Source organism: Emydura macquarii, unplaced genomic scaffold (genome assembly GCF_026122565.2).
Source record: "Emydura macquarii macquarii isolate MOO-44397 ecotype Brisbane River unplaced genomic scaffold, CSIRO-AGI_Emac_v2 contig_480, whole genome shotgun sequence".
In the NCBI taxonomy this organism is placed as follows: Eukaryota; Metazoa; Chordata; order Testudines; family Chelidae; genus Emydura; species Emydura macquarii.
In genome coordinates, this window is record NW_027130617.1 from 8914425 (window position 1) to 8934784 (window position 20360).

Below are 20360 nucleotides of genomic sequence, written 5' to 3' on the forward strand. Positions count from 1 at the left end.
CAGGCTGATGTGTGCTCTGTCTGGGGAGGCAGTGACATTAATAGTTTCTGACAGTGTCCAGCCAGAGGAACTGGACACTGCACAGAGATGTCTCTGGGGAACACCGATCGTTACATGCAAGACAAGATTTAGGCTAGGAGAGTCTTGAAGAGCTTGCTGGCAAGGCAGACAGGCTACTGTGCCACGGAAATGACACACAGCTTAGCACCAGTGAGAGCACGCACGGGGAAATCAGCAACTGAACCAGCACTCTGGTCACCGTTTAACCAATTATGCCCCCAGGGAGGGCTTGATTGTAGGGTGACCACTTTTTCAAAATGCAAAGTGGGTCACATGCAGGTGCCCCACCTCCTGCGCCTCCTCTTTTGCTTGAGGCCCTGCCCCCTACCCCTCTCTCTTCCCCCAAAGCCCCGCCCCCTGACCAGGCCAGAAGCTGGAGTTGGGCCAGAGTAAGAGCGGTCCAGAAAGCCCAGGCCACTGTGGGGAGCCCTGGACCCTTCACCTGCTGCTCTGGGCGGAGGGATGAAGGGCCCAAGAGCAGCCCCCAGTCCATGTCTCTAGCCCCCATTTCAGGAATGCTATGATAAGGAAAAGATCAGCAATTTCTAGTCATATTTACGTAAGTGGGATGCTTTCAACTAGTTTAGAACCAAAATGTGTGTTTGTGTAGAAAAGGGGGAAGATTTTAAATGTAATGAAATTAGAACTTTTCTATTTATAAAAGATTTACAGACATTTAACTCCTTTCTACTCATGTAGATTTTTTTTTTAAATTTCAATATGTATTTATCATTTTTTTTACTGTGTGCGTCAGATATAGTCGTGTAGCACTGGTATTTGAACAAGTTCCAAATAAATTCCCAAAGACATAAAACAAGCTGTTTTACCTAAAACCATAAAAGTTGAAACACACACTTCAAAACAAGCATTGGGTCAGTGCAGGAAAGCCCAAGTGAAATAGCATTGGTGCTGAAACGTAAAAACTAAGGAAAATGTTAAAAAGTGCTATACATATAAAGCAGGAATTAATTGTGAAAAGGAAATAAAATTTTGAAAAAAAAAAAGAATCCTTTTAAATAGCCCAATATGTTATTAACAACATAGTTAATTAAAAGAAATATGACGACCACACTGACAGTATCCCTATCCTACAAACATCTTTTGTTCTTATTTTTGATTGATTGTGGGAAATAGTCACCTTCATTTTTTAAGTGTTACATGAAGATTTAGATCTTAAAACTTACCTCAAAATTAAGGTCTCGAATCAAAATATCTCCATTAGGTGTTGCTAATGGAACATGATCAAACCTATGGGTAAAATTGACACATTACTACTACTATTATGTATAGTTTTTTTACCAGCTGGTCAACTCTGTGGAAGAGCAGGATACTAAAACACAAGCAGGTGGTATGAAGGTGAATACTGAGTTGTATGTGGTCAGAGCTGGACTGCTTTGTGGAATTTTTTTTTTTAATTAAGGAGGAGGAGGTATCTTGACAAACATTAACTGAAAGCTTCTTCTAGGCATATGGAGCAATACTTGGCTAGACCTGAAGTATCTAAAAGTTGTTTTATAAAAAAAAAAAAAAAAAAAAAGACATGGACAACTATATAGGTATGTCATAGCTGTCAAGAGCCTCAAAGATGAAGAGGCTTGAAATGTATATTGAGAATATCGGAAAGCCAATGCAGAGAGTCTAGTAAGGAAGAGATGTGATCTAATTGATAGAAAAGATAATGATCTGTGTAGTCATGTTCCAGAGGAAAGCTGGACAGGTCAGAAGGGATATTGATTTTGGGGAACAGGTGGTATCAGTGGTCCACAGTAGAGAGTACTAACATTGTAAAATGCCTTATGCAATGAGGATTGTGAGAAAGAAATTCTGCAGACCTTGTACAGAATGAAGTAAATATAAAATATCTTTTATCTATAAAACCCTGTATTAAAAATAATTATGTAAGGCAAGACTAAAAAGCAGGGTTATGTTGTACTTATTACAGGGGTAGAACTGTAGACACATACTTGATAAGATTATCAGTGTTGATAATTTCTCCAGCACCAGGTATCAAGGGAATAGCTTGGGTTCTATCTCCATCTTAAATTTAAAAAAAGGATAAATAAGTATTAGAGACTGGATTTATGTCTGCCAAAGTGTGACTACTGTGCATTCCACTTCTGTCATAATTACCTTTTTCTTGTTGCGATACCATAGTACGCTGATATTTTCCCCTGTTCAAGTCCTTCAGTACTTGCATTAATTCTGTAATTCGAGCTGTGAAGCTAAAATAAAGATGCATTAAGAATTAATCTTCAGAAACATTTTAAGGATTTTATTGTTACACAGAAAGATAAACTTTTAATAAATACCTTAAATTTTCAAAATTAAAATCATAATATAGGAAGAACTGGATGCACAGTTTTGCAGTATGATTGAGATGAGAATATTTTCTGAATGCAACTTATTTCAAAACATGAGTTTATTTTCTGTTGTATGTCTTGGGCTGATTAACTCAAGCACTGGATACTGCAAAGCTCTGGAATATAATCAGTTCTGCTCCAGAATTGCATTAAAAGCCTCTTCAGTCCAACAAAATACTCTCCTAACTTCTGCAATTTATGAAGCTGGCCCCTGAGATGGTCAAATATTTAATGCTTTTGAAAGTTAAGCCTTAAGGTAAAACTTCCATATTAAAATATTCTCCCCAAAATATTACATTAAGATGGAAAATGATTTATTTCCATATTGCCCGTCACTGCTAATCTCACATTCAACATATCTGTAGCTACTAATAAGATAAGAACTACTAATGTAATTGAAAACATTAATATTCTCTAATATTCTCTCAATAGGGTGCTTTGTAACAGCTACATTTTTGCTGCACTGAGGAAAACCAGTGCAGGTTTGTTTTGTTTTAATCTACAATCTTATCTATAAACAACAGCAATGGGGGACATGAATTATATATATCTAAAATAAAATAGTTTTGAGCAGCTGTGAATACCAGTTATCAAGCTTACCCAGCCAATCTGGTCATTTCACGGCCGGCCAGGACTATTCTGCCCAGAGCTTGAGACATTCTCAACAACATTCTTCCACTTTGGTAGTAATCCTTAAATGGCAAAATACAACATGTTTACTTATGTGAACTAGCAGAATTCAAGCAAACACTATATTTTACTTATTTTTATTCTGTATTAGTTACCTCCAGGAGTTCTGAATGGGTACTCTTTTGATGGCGAGGGTGAGCCAGGTTCAGAAATGGACGACTAACAACCAGGTAACCAACCACAGTAGCTAGGTCTGTAATATTTAAAAGTAAATATTTTCTAACAAGAAGCGTTAAATCAGAATATAAAATGAACACATTAAAATGTTTGTAAAACCACCTGTGATATATGTAGCGGTATAATAGCATTAGTAAAATACTTACATTTGGCAATAATAGTATCTATGAAGCCCATAGAAAACCGAAACAAGATGAAATTATGTAAATGCTCCACCTGAAAAAGCACAAAAATAAATGTGAAAAAATGTAGCGCACATAAATATTTGCCATTCTCTGCAATTACAATAGAAAAGCTAATTTAATTATAAAAAATATTATTTTGTAGTAAATCACAAAGGCCCCATAAAGATTGCGATCTCATTGCATCAGGCACTGAGCAAATTCAGAGATAGACAACAGTCCATGCCTGCAAGTGTTTACAATCTAATCTGTTACACAAGTAACTGAACAGTAAGAGGAAAGTGTGCAAGTGGTGGAAAGAAAGAATGTGGGTAGTGAAAACAATAAAATCAGCTAATTCTAATTGCTAAAACACCTAGCTATAACTTGTTCACTTTTTGGAGGTGTCACAACAGGAGTGGGTCTGGAGGAAGCATTTGATGAAGAGCCTAATGGTTTCACAGACTAATTCAAGAAGGATGTACCACTTATGAGGAAGTATGGGGAAAAGTGTGGAGATGTTTGTAGGAGAAGTGGACAGAGATATTTAAATCTGGTGTCACTGGCAGAGCAAAGGCGGCAAAGGCATCAAGAAACAAAAGTGGATAGGTAGTGGAACAAGAGCTGAAGGGCCTTAAAAGTGAGGATGTGTAGTCTGAACTTTCATGTCACAGGAAACAAAATCAGTGAATGGATTCAAAGACTGGGGGGTTGTTCCCACAGTAGGAATGACAGGTCAGAAAGAGTCACAGTGCAGCTTTTTGAACGGACTGAAGAGAAGCAAAATGGATGTCAGCAAGTTCCAAGGGCGTCTAGGTGTGTGTGTCATAGTAGTCAAGATGGGAGATGAGGGTCTAATCAAGAGTTTTAGGGAAAAAATTTAAATTATGTATTTTTGCCAACATGTGGGCCTCTCATGCATTTCTGTATGGTCAACTAAAGTCCACAGCTTTCAGTTTTTCCTTCATATTTCCCACTTGATCCTGTTCCTTTGCTGAATACAACACCTATCCTCTTTTATGGAATATGAGATGCATGCTCTCTCAAGACTGGCACTGCAGCCACTTAATAATTAAAAGGGGCTACTACAGAGGTTAGTACATGTCCTCTTTTCATTAGGGTCCAAATAACATTACTCAAGACTGCTCCAAAATCTGCATCTTCTATATGACACAAGTGAGACTTCAGCGCAGTTCTAACCATGTCTATCCCAGGATATTAGAAAGACAAGGCAGGTAAGGTAACATCTTTTCCAGGACCTGAAAAGCTCTATGTCACTTGAAAACTTGTTTCTCTCACCAACAGAAGTTGGTCCAATAAAATATATTACCTCACCCATCTTGTCTTACTAGTTATATCATTCACTTGGCCAGTAACACTCTAGCAAGTTTACATATTGTGTGCTAAAACTAATTTCAGTACCAAATTCCACACACACATGCACGCACATCCCCAGGACCCCGCTCTCTCAGTGTCTCAGAGCTCAGGCGCCAGCCGAAGCCTGAATGTCTACACAGTGATTTTTAGCCCCACAGCTCAAGTCAGCTGACCCAGACGAGCAGTCATGTGCCATGGGTCTTATATCCCTGTGTAGACGTACCTTAAGAAGCTAAGATTAATTTGGTGCATGTATGCCAGACAGTTTGCAGTAAGATTTCTCTCCCTCACAATACAGTTTTGAACTGAAGGATGGACTGAGGCAAAAATAAAAAACTAGCACAAATTCAGCATTATGAAGCACCATGACAATATTCCTTAGAATTTAGTTAAGTGAAAATTTAGCATTCTAGCTATAATCAAGTATTTTATAATCTTACCAGTTTATGAAAGGTTTTGTGAATCGTCTGTTTTTCCCTTAAATTCCCATTATAAAAAGCAATTTCTTCACTAAAAAAAACAGACAAGTCATTTAATTTTTATATAGACAATCCCTGCACAGCGATTAGCCTGAAAAAGTTAGCGAAAAATGATGCTTTTAATAAAAAAGACATTATTTTAATTACCTTCTCACGAAAGATGAGTTTACAATATTACCACAAGAAAACTGTAGGGCAGAGGTTTATAGAATCTCAACTACAGTTTGCCTTTTAAAATGACTAAATAATGGATATGGGGATCATAGAAATAAACATTTTCCACAAAATTAATTCACTAAGTTTTTAGAATTTATTTGAATAAGGGTTTTTCTATCTACCCTGCAATACTACAATGATTTCATTTAGAGTTAGTTGACAAATAAATCCATACCTGTTTGTAATGAGCCGTGAATTGACATATCTGTACTCCCCTTCATATTTTTGTTCAGTGATTGTCATCTTACCAATGGGTCTCCTTAAACGTGTAAGGAAAAAGCCTGAAACTATCAAATAGGCCATCATGGTAGCTGGACCCTGTTAATATTAAAGAAAAAGATAAAGACTATAAAAACTCTAGAATTAAGGGGCTGCACACTTGTAATTTCTGTAGATTAAGCACACTGGACCCACCAGAGGCTCCTTGCATCTCTTTATTCCTCTAGTTCCCAAGCTCCCTGTGTGCCACCCTCCCATGCTCCTCTATTTCAGGAACTCCTGGTCCCTCACCCACTATAGCATTGTCTCCCACTTCTGCATGGCAGGGCCTCTGTGTCCCCCATTCCGCTCTCCACCACATACCTGACACTTGGTTTGCTCCCCATTTCCGCTTTCCCCTTTCTCCTCCCCAGATCCCTACTTCTATGCCCACCCACCCACCTCCACTCCCATATCTCTGCTTCCCTTATCACCCACCACCCCAATTCTTTTGCAAGTACTTGCTTTGTGTGCATGGGGGAGGAGGGTAGCACTTCCCCCCCACAATCACCAAGCCCACTTCCTTCCAGATCCCTGCTTCTCCCACTACCACCAACCCTCCGGTCCTCTTTGGGTCTCTGCTTCCTCCTCCTCCTCCACCACCATCCCTCCAGTCCCTGATGCTTCCCCTCTACCCTCACACTCTTGCTCCTGTCTGCTCTGGATCCCCATTTCCCCACCTCCCCTCCCTTCCCCACAGTTATTCCCCCTCCCATCCTCAGGTCTCTGATTCCCACCCTATAATCCCTCCCTTTGTGTGCCTCTTCTTTCTCTTGCAATCCAGACTTCATACACTGTTCTCTAAACAGCAAGTTAAGATGCTGCTTCTCTAATGTGTATAGGTAGCGGCCATGGGTGACAAATTCCTCTGCCTGTAGCACCAGGCAGTCTGGGGGCCCTGATTTTCCTGTGAATCAAGATTTTGTAGTATTCCAATTTGCACCAAAAATCAATAAGCTTGTGCCCATGGATTCCTAGAACATTCTCTGGAATTTTGGGATTGATCGGCTGCAGCATTCCAAAGTTATGGCATTATTGAAAAACGCCATCAACTGTTGGACCTTGCTTCAGCCAAAAAGAGTCTTTTAGCAATAATTTTACAATTTCAAAATCTTTGAAAAAATAGAATAAACGATGCCATCACAGTGATAAAGGAATAAAGTCTGATTTCAATTCAAAGCTAGAACCTGGACATTTTAATAGGTGCTTATGTACCATGGTTAAACTTTCAGAGTGCCATACCACATATACGGAAGTTCTTTTTTATTTTAAAAGTCAAATTTCTTTTCCTGTAGGATATTTTATAATTAACGCTGCATTAACTCAGACTTACTACTAATATAAGTATCTGAAAACAGCAAGAATTTATTTGGTTTATTTGAAAATACATTTTATATTAACACTGGCATAGGTTTGCCAAGACAAGTAACAAAATTTGCCACTTAACTAGTTTGCTTACCCATACTTCAAACCTGACAATGCACACATTGGTTACTTGCTGCTGGAAACTGAACATTTTTGTTATTGTACAAAATTAGAGAAATGTTTTGGGGGTAAGATTTGGCTTCTAGACCAGTAACAGGATTGGAAAACACTTTATTCCTATTGAACGCTGTGTGATCATTAAATACTAAGTTTACTATTTGGACAGATTTTTAATTTTAGGCTTACTACAACTTTAGCACCATTAAGACAACAGGTACCCCAAACTAAGAAGATTTTTGTTTCCTTCATTTAGCAAAAGTACAGTATACAACATTCACCATTAACAAGGCAATGTTGAAAGCGGTTTCATAGTGGAATCCAAGATATCATTTGCTATTCTAAGAACAAAGAAATAACTGTGCTAGCTCAGATGTCACTGAAAAGAAAGTCTCATAGCAGAAACTTGACAATATCACAAGTTCTACAATTCTGAAATTTAATAATTATGCAGGTCACCTGTAGCTTTTAAGATATTCTATACATTCTTCCCTCTTGAGGCACATAGACAGACTACCTATGAATTCTCTGGTGCAGCCTTCAATGTGAAATTATGGGAAATCAATAGACAATCTCTATCCAGAGAAAAATAAAGTGTGATGTGTGCTGAAGTAGTACTCCTAGAAAGAACGTTACGCTCCCACTGTAAAGTATAACTTCTTTCACCTTTCTACAATTCCTGAACAGAGGCAAGATGAGCAAATAGTAATGAAGTAGGAATTAGACAGAAAACAACTGGCCTTTATGGGGATTTTTTTTTCTTGAGAAGGGAAAGCAAATAAATTAAAAAGAGCTTGTATTGATTCTTTTACATTTTACCGTAAGTCTAAGATGTTGCTTCACACATTTTTGGCTTAGGAAATGTCCTAAACTCTTTGTAACAAACAACTCCCCTATGGTGTAGTAGGTTGTATAAAAATAGGAATTACGTTTTTGCATAATGTAAACTAGGTACAAGACATAACCCAGCTAGAAAAGGTAGAGCATAAAACAAGATTTTTGTGCAATTGAGGAAAGGAAACTAAGAACCTGTTTGTTTTTCCAGCAATCAGCTGTTCTCCTGAAAGTCTCCAAATTCTCTGATCATATTTTTTTTATTTTAATTTTATTTGCTTCAAAATAGTCAGCTTCTACTGCACTTCGTAACCACTATGAAAACAAATGCCCATTTTTGAAAAAATACAGTATATTTAAAAAGTAGTTGAGTCTATGATTTCCATCTATCTCCAAATGGATATAATAGCCAAGATACTGAAGAGTTTATTTATTTATTTCAAGCTTGGTAAGCATTTTTTTAAAAATAGATTTACCTGAGCTCCTATTGCATTGGTCAGCTTGAAGATATACAAAACTATATCCAAAAATGGCTGCAACAAAAAAAGTTAGTATTAGAAGACACAGAAGAAAACATGGATAATAAACAATCAAAATAATCAGATTTTGTAGCATTTTAATCTTGTCTATAATACAATGAACACAATTTCATAAAAATATACATTCTATAATTAAACAAAATACTGAAATAAAAAGGAACATTCCAGACAGCTTGATAATTTAGGGAATGTATTTGTTCAGCAATAGAAAATGGCATCACATAAGCTTAATACTAATCTTCAGAGGGCCTTAGAGTACATCAAAAAAATTTTACTTCCCAATTTTGTTTAAGCTTGTTGTGGCATCTTCTACTCAATAATTGAACAACACAGGGCTAAATCCTGCTCTTTCTAAAATAGTCATGCAGAGTAGGGATGGAATGGAAGGAGGAGTGACAGCATACAGCTGGCCATACATTTGGCACAAGAGACATTCAACCTTGAAGGGCAGGATGACAGAAGATTGTCATGACATTCTGACTGATGCTGTTTATCACTTCTCTGAGCTGAAGCAGCTCAACTGCAACTTCTGATGCCAGCTACTACATTCTAGACAGGCAGCCCTTAACCTAAAAACCCTCCCCTTTTGGAGATATAGTACACATAACCCAGCATATTTGCACACATTTGTGCTCTATGAATTAATCCTGGCTGGCTGCTTGCACAAGCATAAAATGATCTCCCTTGCACAGTAATACACCAGATGGAAGGATTTCACCCTTGTGAGTTGTGTTCTATTGTAACCATACCCAGTGGTGGTCAGCCAATTGTTATAGGTGATAGAAGCCAAAGTGAAAGGGGTAATTTGTTGATCAAAATATGTAAACATTTTTTACTATTTTACTAACTACTTAAAACATTAAAAAAATTATAAGTTGATCTAATTGATATGGATGGCTTATTTATTTATTTAATTAATTTATTATTAAATGGACCATAGGTGTCCGAGTCATGAAAACAAGAACTTAAAAATATAATGTTCCAACAGGCTTACAACATACATTGGAACCCCCAAGGGGGGAAAAATTACTGGTTTAATAATAATGATTAAGAATAATGATGTTCTAATTTATTTTATCAAGATTCATCTTTAACACCTAAATGAAAGCTATAGTGTTTTTCTCATCTCAGAAGTCTGAAGGATCATATCAGGAAAAGCATTACTTATTCCAATGCATGTTGTTTAAAAGTACTGTACATTACTTCAGAGATTATATACACATTCTAAATCCAATGTCAAATTGCTTATACAGGGTTACAGTAATTTACATATCCCTCAGAATGCTCTTATATTCCTGTGTCTACTTAAAGAAGAAGTAGAGGAGTACCAATAATACTACAAATACCAATATCTCAAAAGCAGGAACAGCAGCAATTTACTTCATGGTAACTACTTCTTAAGAAGAGAATCACCGATGGTGTGACTCTCTCTTTCTTTCTAATAAGTTTGCTTGGTTATAAACACCACTCATGAAACTATTTTCAAAATCTTTTTAACATCATTTGTTTACTTTGAATATCTCACTCGGCTTGGTTAAACAAGTAAACATCAGCACAAAGGCTGTGTCTAGTTGCCTGTAAACCAGTAGAGTGCAATGCATATCTATTGTATGACTCCATGTACATTAATATTTCATTTTCATCTATATTAATTTCTAATATTTGGACTAAAATACTGCAGGGGAATATTCTTCCATAAAATTAAACTGATTCCTTTAAAGAAAAATGTTTATTTCATAGACATTTTTCTTCCTGCTGATGTTCAATTTTTTAAGTCTGTTGCTTCATCCAACCAAGTGTCACTGAAACATGCCAGACTGGATGACACTTTCATAAAATTGTGAAGCATTAAGGTTTATATTCACAACAAATCTTGCACTGCCCAACCAAACTCTCATGCAGGAGTAATTTCAAGGATGAAAAATCATTCTAATGAGTATTTTTAAGGCTGCTAGCTCTGCTCCCTTATCCACAGAATTACTTCCTCACACAGAGCCATCTTCTAGCCACTTTGACAAAAAAAACTCCACAAATCTAGAAAACTGCCTTTACGATAGGCACTTTTCCTCTCCTGTTCTAAAGGTAGGAAACATACCTGAAACCATTCAGCAAAGAGGGAATTTCCTTATTCATTCCACTTTCCCCCCCACCCTACACAAACCACTCCATGCATACGTACTAAAATCAAAGAAAAAAAAAGATAAATAAGAATGATAATTTGCTTTCCCTTGCAACTAAATAACTGTACTTTCACAATCTTCTTAAATGGTGATTATTAAAGAAGAACCAAAGGAAAAATTACGGTTTGTGGACGGAAGGAGCATTGAAGGGAAAAATAATCACAAGTAATGGAAAACATTTCTCTCATATAAACTCTGACTGAAACAAACTCACTAAATATAAAATGACCCTATCCTATACAATAATTCATAAATGCATGTGATTTTCCTAAACTCTGATAAGATTTATCACTCATACATTTATTCAATGCTATTTATGTATCTTGACTCTTGTAAGTGACGCCTGCACCATGTTTAATGATTCAGAATGACAACTATTCATAAAAGATTGAAGTTTTATTAAAGGAACTCACCTTACTAAGATTTGAGTAGAGGTCCACTACACTGTTACAGAATTTTTCCACATCCTGCGTGAGCAGTTGATCAGGATTAGCTATTCTGTTGTCCAGATTTCCCATTTTGTAATATGTATAAGCCCTAAAACATAAAAAAAAAAGTTTGAGAAACCTCTGTTAAATTTTATCCAAAATGAATCAATGATTCAAGTAGTATTAAATGAATAACTGAAAGCCACTTCGGAACATCTATAAAATCCACAAACGATCCCATCTCTTATTTCATATTTACTTGGATTTATTTTTAAATTTGGTATATTACACCTAACTTTTAAAAGTTTAAGCATTAAAAAAGTTATGACTTACTGTAAATATTCCTCATAGAGGTATTTGGTGAGTCTTACTCGGAAACAAAGTTTAAGTTCATTTAGCCCATACTTCAGAAAGTTATTTACCAGGGAGATCTAGGAATAAATAATAGTAACACAAGTCAATACAAACAAACCAAAAAATTTCGATTAAATATATCATGCAGCTTGCTTGCTTAAACTGGTGAAAGTACAAAACAAAATTTTATCTAGTCAGACTATGTATACAAATTGATTTAAATTAACCCAGATCTCACAAACATCTAAAACATCTGAGTAGTCTAATTTAAGTAAGTGACACTATTCACATACTTCAAGTCAGGCAAGTGCATAATTACTTGCAGGTATCATAGCCTATGTTTCTATTTCAATTTTAAAAAGCTCTGGATCATCAAATTAGATCAAACAGTACATATTATAGCATAGTTTCTCAACCTGTGGTACATGTACCCCTGGGGGTATGTGAGACACGGGCAGGGGGTACGCGGCAAAAAACCCAGTGAAGAGAGCCAGGTGGCAGCCGCCGACTCCTGGGGAAGCCAAGTGGCAGCCGCTTGGTCTCAGCTCCCAGCTGAGAAGCAGGCGGCAGCTGCTGGCTCCTGGGGGAGGACGGCAAAGGCAGCCGCCGGCTTCCTGCCCGGTCCCACCTGCTAGCTAGGAGGTAAACAGTAGCTTTACCAGTCCTGGGAAACTGAGCAGCAGCTGCCGGCTTTTTGGAATAGCAGGCGGCTGCCGCTGGCTTGAGCAGCAGCCTCTGGCTTTTTGGGAAGCTGGGCGGCAGCCGCCCACATCCCGCCCAGTCGTAGCTCCCAGGTGGGAACCCGGCAGCAGCCTCCTGCACCCTGCGAGCTGGGTTCGTAGCTGGGTGGCTGCCACCCGCGCTCCGGCTCTGAGCCGAGACACAGCCTCCCATGCCCTGGCTCGAAGACGAGCAGCAGCCGCCTGCCCACATCTCTGGATCCCAGCCTGCATGGAAGCCTCCTCCGCCCCAGCTTGGAGCAGGTGGCAGTTGCCCACCTCCCGGGCTGACAGCCAGGCAGCAGCTGCCTGCAACTTGCCCAGGTGGCAGCTCCCCTCCCCTGCTCAATGCCCGGTGCCCAGAAAGCAGGTGGAGAGCCCAGCGGCTTGCCCAGTCCTGGAGCTGGGCTCTGCCCACAGGCCTACTTGTCAATTTCACTGCCCTAGTTGTGCAGTGAAACTGACAACCATGACAGCCCCAGATTTTACCAGTATAAAAATGTTAAGTGGGACCCACACAGGGTGATTTGCCCCAGGCCCACACCCACTGAGGGACGGCCATGGGGAGCGCTCTGGTGGGCCACTAGAGCCTGCTCATACCTCACAAGTTCCCGTCTGTATGAGGATAACACCACGTGACCCCGCCATCAGGCGATAGTGATTGGCTGGCATTGACCTTTGCTCCTATATGGAGGAAGGGGAGGAGGAAGGAGGGGAGAAACAGCAGGGGGTTTGCGATCTGCCCCAGCCACATAGCACTGCAGAACTCAGAATTCTCCTGCTTTATGAGAAATACAGTTGTCCAGCGGTAAAGGGGAAAAAGATTGTATTTCTCAGAGTGGAAAATTGAGTGTTAGTGTACTTATTAAAATTTTCAGAAGTTATGGGGTACTTGCTACTTAACAGGTTGAGAAACACGATACTATAGTACTGATAAAAGTTAAAACTGGTCTTATTGTATCAATAGATTTAGCTTAGAACTTTTTACACAAGCAAACGTTTAACTCTCATAATCAGTTTTAGAATGTATTTACCATCTCAGCCTCCCACCCCACCTTTAACATTTTATCAGCCTATTTTCTGGCCTATTTTAAAATTTGGTTGCATTTGTCTTTAATTCGGTGAGAATCACTCCCCTTATTGTGCTGCATTTGTCTCCAGAACACTTAGTTTTAGTATTCCTAGAAAATATGAACAGGCTGTAGGTCACCTGATGAAAAAAAACCCTGAACTACATGTTTAAAAAACCGTATGTTTTGGAAGAAAGTTAATGTGAAAAAATCTTACCTGTATTTTGAATCTGCTTGAAAAAACAAACTATTTAAATAATTACCTGATCAAAGCCTTAACAGCTTATTGTACAGTATTGTAGTCAATTGGCAACAAGGGTTTCAAATTACTCATCAATGCCAATGGACAAACCAAGCAGTCTAAAAGATAACGGGCAAGTCAATTCTACTGAATCAACAGGCAGCCAATAAGGAAACCTGCACTCAAAAATGTCCTCACTTCTTATGGCTAGAGACTGAAATCAAACCACCCATTTTAAACACAGTTTACTTTTAAAATTAGAGAGAAACTCATTTGGAATCTCTTCATAATTTCTGAATTTATATTTTAAATCACTTTTACCAAAAATATGGCAAGGGAAAAAAAAAAAAGCACTTACAGCAGGCATTGCAGCGATGAAGTTGAACAAATATTTCTTGAAATCTTTTCTGCTGCGACCAATGATAGCACTGCAAACCATCACATTCTAAGTATTAGTTGCAAGAGAAGCAAGTACTACACACACCAATGTTTCCCAAGCAGAGGGCAGGCGGCCAGCCCTGACTAGTTCAGGGGAGCTGGGAGGAGTCACAGGGTATAAGGAAGGATCACTGTGGAAAATTGTAGTAACAACTGTTGTATCAACAACATCTTCAGGTAAAGTGGAATGTGGCCCACTAAAAGCCATCTGTCTTCTCTCATTGTTCTTGTTGTGACCCCTAATGTAAGGGGCTACAGGAGCAGCTCACGTATACTCTTCTCTGCTCCCATGGCACATAATAGCCTTGGGTGACACAAATGGACACTACTCAGCCCAGCAGCATACAGCCTTCTGGGGGGAAGAAAGAAGGTGCAAGGTGGAAAAAGTTAGCAAAATATCCATAAAAGAAAAAGAACAGGAAAGAGAAAGGGAAACAAAGAAAAAACAGAGAAGATGAGCTGTGAGAAAACAAATGAACAGAAAAAGAGAATGAATACTTGCAACCATGTCAGAACATGATGTGAGGAGACAGGATTGGGTGGGTGGGGTGTCATCTGCCAATCCATTGCAATGTGGGAGAAAAGTTTGGAACCACAGCTCTAAATTGTCTATGGTCTGGAGCAGAAATTACCCAAGATACAAAATAAATTCTTTAAACTTATACGCAGACCAAATTAACAAAGTGTTCCAGATTTCAAAAAAATCTTTTACTAATGGCATTTCATAACTATATTTAGCACCTGAAAAATCTGTATGTTTCAACTAGCAATTTCTCAGTGTATAAAGTATCTTATACATAAAATATAACTGTGAAGCAAAAAACAAAAACACAAGAGGACTACTTTTACCCTTTAATACTCTCTTAAAAGCTGTTACCAGCTTCAAGCTTTTTTTTTTTTTGGTAAGGTTCCTCTTTAAAACACTTAAAATATCAATACCACAAGGTCCTCTCATATGTTGTTTTGCTCGGGGTCCTTAGCAAAATGTTAGGAAAACCTCAATATAATGGTAGTTTACAAGGCTACAACATGAGTTGTAGCTCTCTTTCACATAAATGAAGTGGAGGGAATACTGAGGCCATTTCTACACAGAACCATTTTACTGGTATAAGTTAAGTTGTGTATATAAATGACTATTGTTATACTGCTGTAACTGCCAGCATGGATGCACTTATTCCAGTATATAAGAGTGCTTTTTTGTTGTTTTTGCTTCAGTCACTTTGCAAGGAGTTTAAGCTAAACCAAAATAAAGGCACTCTTATTCTGGAATAAGAGCATCCACACAGAGAGTTATACTGATGTTAACTATCAGTTTGACTATATCAATACAAATTATACTGATGTAACTGGTAAAACTCTCTCTTGTAGACAAAGCCTGATTCTTTGTCTGTTGTGTGGAAGGAGAGCTCCAGCTCAGCTTCATGTGGGAGGACTATGAAGGTCCACTTTTTCCATGCTGCCCTTATTCTTCAAGCCACAACACTCTTCATTTAAATCTCTCCTTAAGATTCACCTGATCCAGAAAGCACACAATGTAATAAGAACTATTAAAAAAACCCTTAATACCAACAAGATGCATACATCCTTAAACAAAATCAAAATTATTGTACTGAGATGAAATGTGGGTGAAGTAATATCTTTTATTGGACTTACTCACCCACCTTGTCTCTCTCCTGGGACCAACACAGCTACATCACTGCAAGCATGTCTTATACTAGTGTCCTTCATCATCCCTTTCCCACCCTACCTTTTCTTATCCTCATTTAGGATTTAACATTAGATTGCAAACTCCAGAGACAGAATCTCATCTTTCTTTATATTTCGTAGGGCATCTATAGCACTCCTGAGGACTATTAAGAATCACCCCCAAAGACAGGAAGCAACGACCACTTATTTCTAATATAAAAAACAGAAATAAAACAAAACCCTCACTTTCCCTCCCCCACACAAGCAGTTAAAAATTAAGATATAAAAATGGCATCTAACAAAAATATATTAGCAATAAAATATTTTTTTTCTCTGCCATTCACCTTTATGATAACATTGTATTAGAACCTATACCATTCTTTGTGTTGAGGTAACTGTTTCAGGGAAAGCTATTCTTTATAAATAGATTCCCTTACACTATAACACTGGGATTTGGAGGCTTTGAGTTAGTGTACATCACTGGGCAGAACAATACACCCATTTGGATCCTTCATATTTCAGCATTTAATCAAAAATTATCACCGTGTCCTTGGTAGACAATTTAGAAAGGAAAATGGATATGAAAGATGATAAGAGGATGAAATTAAATGATGAGGCATCTATTTAATTCATCAAAAAGGATACATATTTTATTAGTCCATTTGAAAATTGCAAATTTATTTTTAGGCAAGTATTTAAACTACATTCAGAATCAAGATTTATTTTTCTTTATCGCTTTGCTGAGAAAGATTAAATATATATTTTTATGCTTGGAGAGATGGCAGGCAAGAATGACGAATCACCAACACCATTTAATTTAAATACCACAGTAAACACATACTTTGAAGCAAAAACAAACGTGAAAACATAAAGGTAATGGACTTTTTTTTTAAATTAGCTGAAACTGTTCAAAATAAATCTCATGAGGCAAAAACTTCTTTGAGAAGCAAATTGTTTCAGTACTGCACCAGTTATGAAACATTTAGCATCAGTAAAGTATGTGCATGTTACTATTTACCAGGTGGGATGGAAACTATAAATTTTAAAAAAGAATTTCTTGAATAGTGCCTTTTCCTCTACTTACAACTGCACAGAAGAAAAATAAAATTGTACATAATTCAACAACTGTACATATTTCTGATTATAGAACCATAGAAATGCAAGGCTGGAAAATACCTCAAGACGACATCAAACCCAGCCCCTTGCGCTGAACCAAGACCAAGTAAATCTAGACCATCCTGACAGGCTAACCTTTTCTTAAGAACTTCCAGTGATGGGGATTCCATAAACCCTTGTAGGCTTCCAAGAGTTTAACTACTCTTATAGTTAGAAAGTTTTTCCCAATACCTAACCTAAATATCCTTTGCTTCACATTAAGCCCATTACTTCTTGTTCTGCCTTCAGTGAACATAGATAACAGAAAATTATGTTGCTTTAATTACTGCATAACTAACACAGCTCAAAAGCACTATAAAATACATGTTACCGCAGAAGTGCAACAGGAAAATTGACTTTTTCATCTACTGTACGGAACTCTATAACTGTATTGCATTCTGGATTGTTCTCTGTAGGAACAGTTAATTTTTATCTCACAAGCCAATAGTGCCCTCCAAGACACCAATATCCACAAGACAAGAAAGAGGGATTGATAATATCTACAGTATGAAAGAGCTAACTACAATTTTAAAAAATGCATCCAGCTTTTGAATATCATTCAGATTTAAAAAATATCAAATCCTCTTTCCACCCCATGTCAAACTGGGGGACGGACGGACGGACGGACGGACACCCCTAGTGCGGTCCCACAGAGATCTGTGCTGGGCCCAGTATTCTTCAATATTTTCATTAACTACTTGAATAATGGAGTGTAGAGTACGCTTATAAAATCTGTGGCTGACACCAAACTGGGAGCAGTTCCTAGAATTTTCGAGGACTAGATTAGATTAGATTAGAAATCAAGATGACCTTGACAAATTGGGGAATTGATCTGAAATCAGCAACATTCAATTAAATAAAAATAAATGCAAAGTACTACACTTAGGATGAAAAAAATAAAACGCACAACTAAAAATTAGGAGTAACAGGGTAGGTGGTAGTACTGCTGAAAAGGATCTGAGGGTAATAGTGGGTCACAAGTTGAATATGAGTCAACAATGTGATGCAGTTGCAAAAATGGCTAATATAATTCTGGGATGTATTAACAGGAGTGTGGTATGTAAGGGACAGCAGGTAACTGTCCCATTTTACCGAGTGCTGGTGAGGCCTCAGCTGGAGCACAATGTCCAATTCTGGGCACTACATTTAAGGAAAGTTAGAGTGTGTCCAGAGGAGATCAATAAAAATGATAAGAGGTTTAGGAAAACCTGACTTATGAGGAAAGGTTAAAGAAACTGGGCATGTTTACTCTTGAGAAAAGAAGACTGGGGGGACCTAACAGTCTTAAGTATGTTCAGATTTTAAAAATCTTATTATAAAGAGGATGATCAATTATTCTCCACATACACTAAAGGAAGGACAAGAAGTAATCAGCTTAATTTGCAACAAGGGAGACTAAGCTTAGATAGTAGGAAAACACTTTCTAACTGAAACGATAGGTAAGCACTGGACTAGGGTTCCAACACAGACTGTGGAATCACCATCACTGGAGGCTGTTAAGAAAAGGTTAGACAAACACCTGTCTAGGCGTCCTTGTCCTACCTCAGCACAGGAGAATGGACTAGATGACCTCTCAAGATCTCTTCCAGCCCTACATTTGTAGGATTCTAAAAGTGTATTTTTCTTTTTAAAACATTACCATTTCAGCATTGCCAATGTTCATAGATCATGTCATTTCATATCAGTTGGCTCAGACATTTCATATTTATCATAGAACATGTCTTCCACTATCACCATATCATTGTATATGAGAAACGAGACAATACTTAAAAGTAACTAGTTAAATAATTTACAGATACCTTTCAATGACTGTTCCATTTTGAATCATCCAAATATCACAATATGTGCGCACTATCAGCATAACGGCAATAAGTATCAAATAACCTGTCTAATACAAAACAAGCAAAGCAATCAAACAATGTTTAGAAATGACTACACAAAAATTAAAAGTTCACCTAATGGAAAACTATCAGAAGGCAGAAATCTTCCACTTCTTTTTAAGGGAAGCACTTTGCTTACTTTATAGGATAGATTCTAATATGTAATGTTTTCGACAATCAAAATTTGTGACTACACTTTTATCAGGAAGATCTCTTTTGTAGAAGAGGTTTCTGCATTCTAAAAGCTACGTTGGGTTATTACATATACCCAACTGAAAATTACACACCACACTTGACAAGTATACTAACAAATGGAGAGAAAATGTAGACATTTATATAGAAATAAATAATAAATAAGTAAATGTAGAAATGTAAGCATTTAGGGGCAACTTTTCAGCCTCGAAAGCCAAACAAAGCAATTTGTAACAACCGCTAATGTCTGTACATCAGCACTTTAGTTCAGTGTTCAACCTATTCTCTCATTTGAAAAATATCTTCAGATGCTTACAGAATATACAAGGCTGGCGTCTAGTAACTCACAGTTGGTGCATACATGGCAAAGAATTTTATCTTACAAATTCCTAGGAAAATTGCTCAGACTAGAAGACACCAGTTGATTTTGGCCAAAATGGCTCTCTAATAATCAGAGCTTGGCCATTTCCAAAAGCTAAACCATGATTAACAGTGAAGGTTATTAACCATTAGAAGAAATTGCCAAGAAAGGTAATTAATTTTCCATCATATACAGTAAAAATCAACACTAGCTGTCCTTTTAAAAGATACTCTACAGTTCAACCACAAGTTATTGTGCTCAATGCAGCAATTTCTAGGTGAAGTTCTACGGCCTAGGTTACAAAGGTCAGCCTAGATTACTACTTAATTTTAAAATTATCTAATCATGAACTTTAATTTCTAAAATTTAATTAAAAAACATGATTTTTTTAATGTACCAGTAAAGACATGCTTTTTTTCTAGTCTAGTAAGAGAGCAATCAATGTGTTTATGTTTTCAGAGCTAGGATTACAACGAAAAGCTACATGACTAAGAAGTTTGATCATTTTTATTTGTAACTGCATGGCAATACTTACCTCTTTACTAAATGTTCTAGGGACCATTATTTTCAGGATTTGACATATTCTTGCAACAAACACTCTGTCCACCACTGCTCGCTCTTTCTTCCCTTCTTTCTGAGTAGCATGGATAACATGAGACAAGAAAATTTAGGTCTTTTGTATTAAGTTAAACTGTTACAACAAGTAGATATGACCTTTTCCCTATCCTAATTACAAACAAGTTTCCTCCTGAAGTATCTTGACATTAAGGTGTGTTACAACATGAGATTGATGCCATGATTTATAAAATTGTAGTTCAACACCTAGTTATGTTAAGAGTAATAAAAAACAACTAAACTAGATAGATACAAGCAATGCAGACCATAAGACTTAACAATAACTGGTTACAGTATCTAGGAATGCTATTGCAATATTAAGCAACACCATCAGATAATATAGGCCTTACATTTGTCATCTAAAAATTGCTAGATTCCAGTAGACGTTACCCTCTTGATCATATAGTA

The 20360-nt window shown here is 37.4% G+C and overlaps 1 protein-coding gene across 1 annotated transcript in view; it reads right to left on the reverse strand.

Annotated features, from left to right (window-relative positions):
- Positions 1–20360, reverse strand: part of ABCD3 (ATP binding cassette subfamily D member 3) — a 52139-nt gene that overhangs the window by 9790 nt on the left and 21989 nt on the right. The window contains exons 3-16 of the mRNA XM_067538434.1: positions 19873–19971; positions 18704–18792; positions 13984–14053; positions 11575–11672; positions 11227–11350; positions 8571–8627; positions 5696–5838; positions 5266–5335; positions 3434–3503; positions 3206–3303; positions 3021–3112; positions 2191–2282; positions 2025–2097; positions 1245–1308 (exon numbers count right to left, since the gene is read on the reverse strand). Coding sequence (XP_067394535.1) covers positions 1245–1308; positions 2025–2097; positions 2191–2282; positions 3021–3112; positions 3206–3303; positions 3434–3503; positions 5266–5335; positions 5696–5838; positions 8571–8627; positions 11227–11350; positions 11575–11672; positions 13984–14053; positions 18704–18792; positions 19873–19971 — 1239 coding nt within the window. The remainder of the gene's footprint in view (positions 1–1244; positions 1309–2024; positions 2098–2190; positions 2283–3020; positions 3113–3205; positions 3304–3433; positions 3504–5265; positions 5336–5695; positions 5839–8570; positions 8628–11226; positions 11351–11574; positions 11673–13983; positions 14054–18703; positions 18793–19872; positions 19972–20360) is intronic.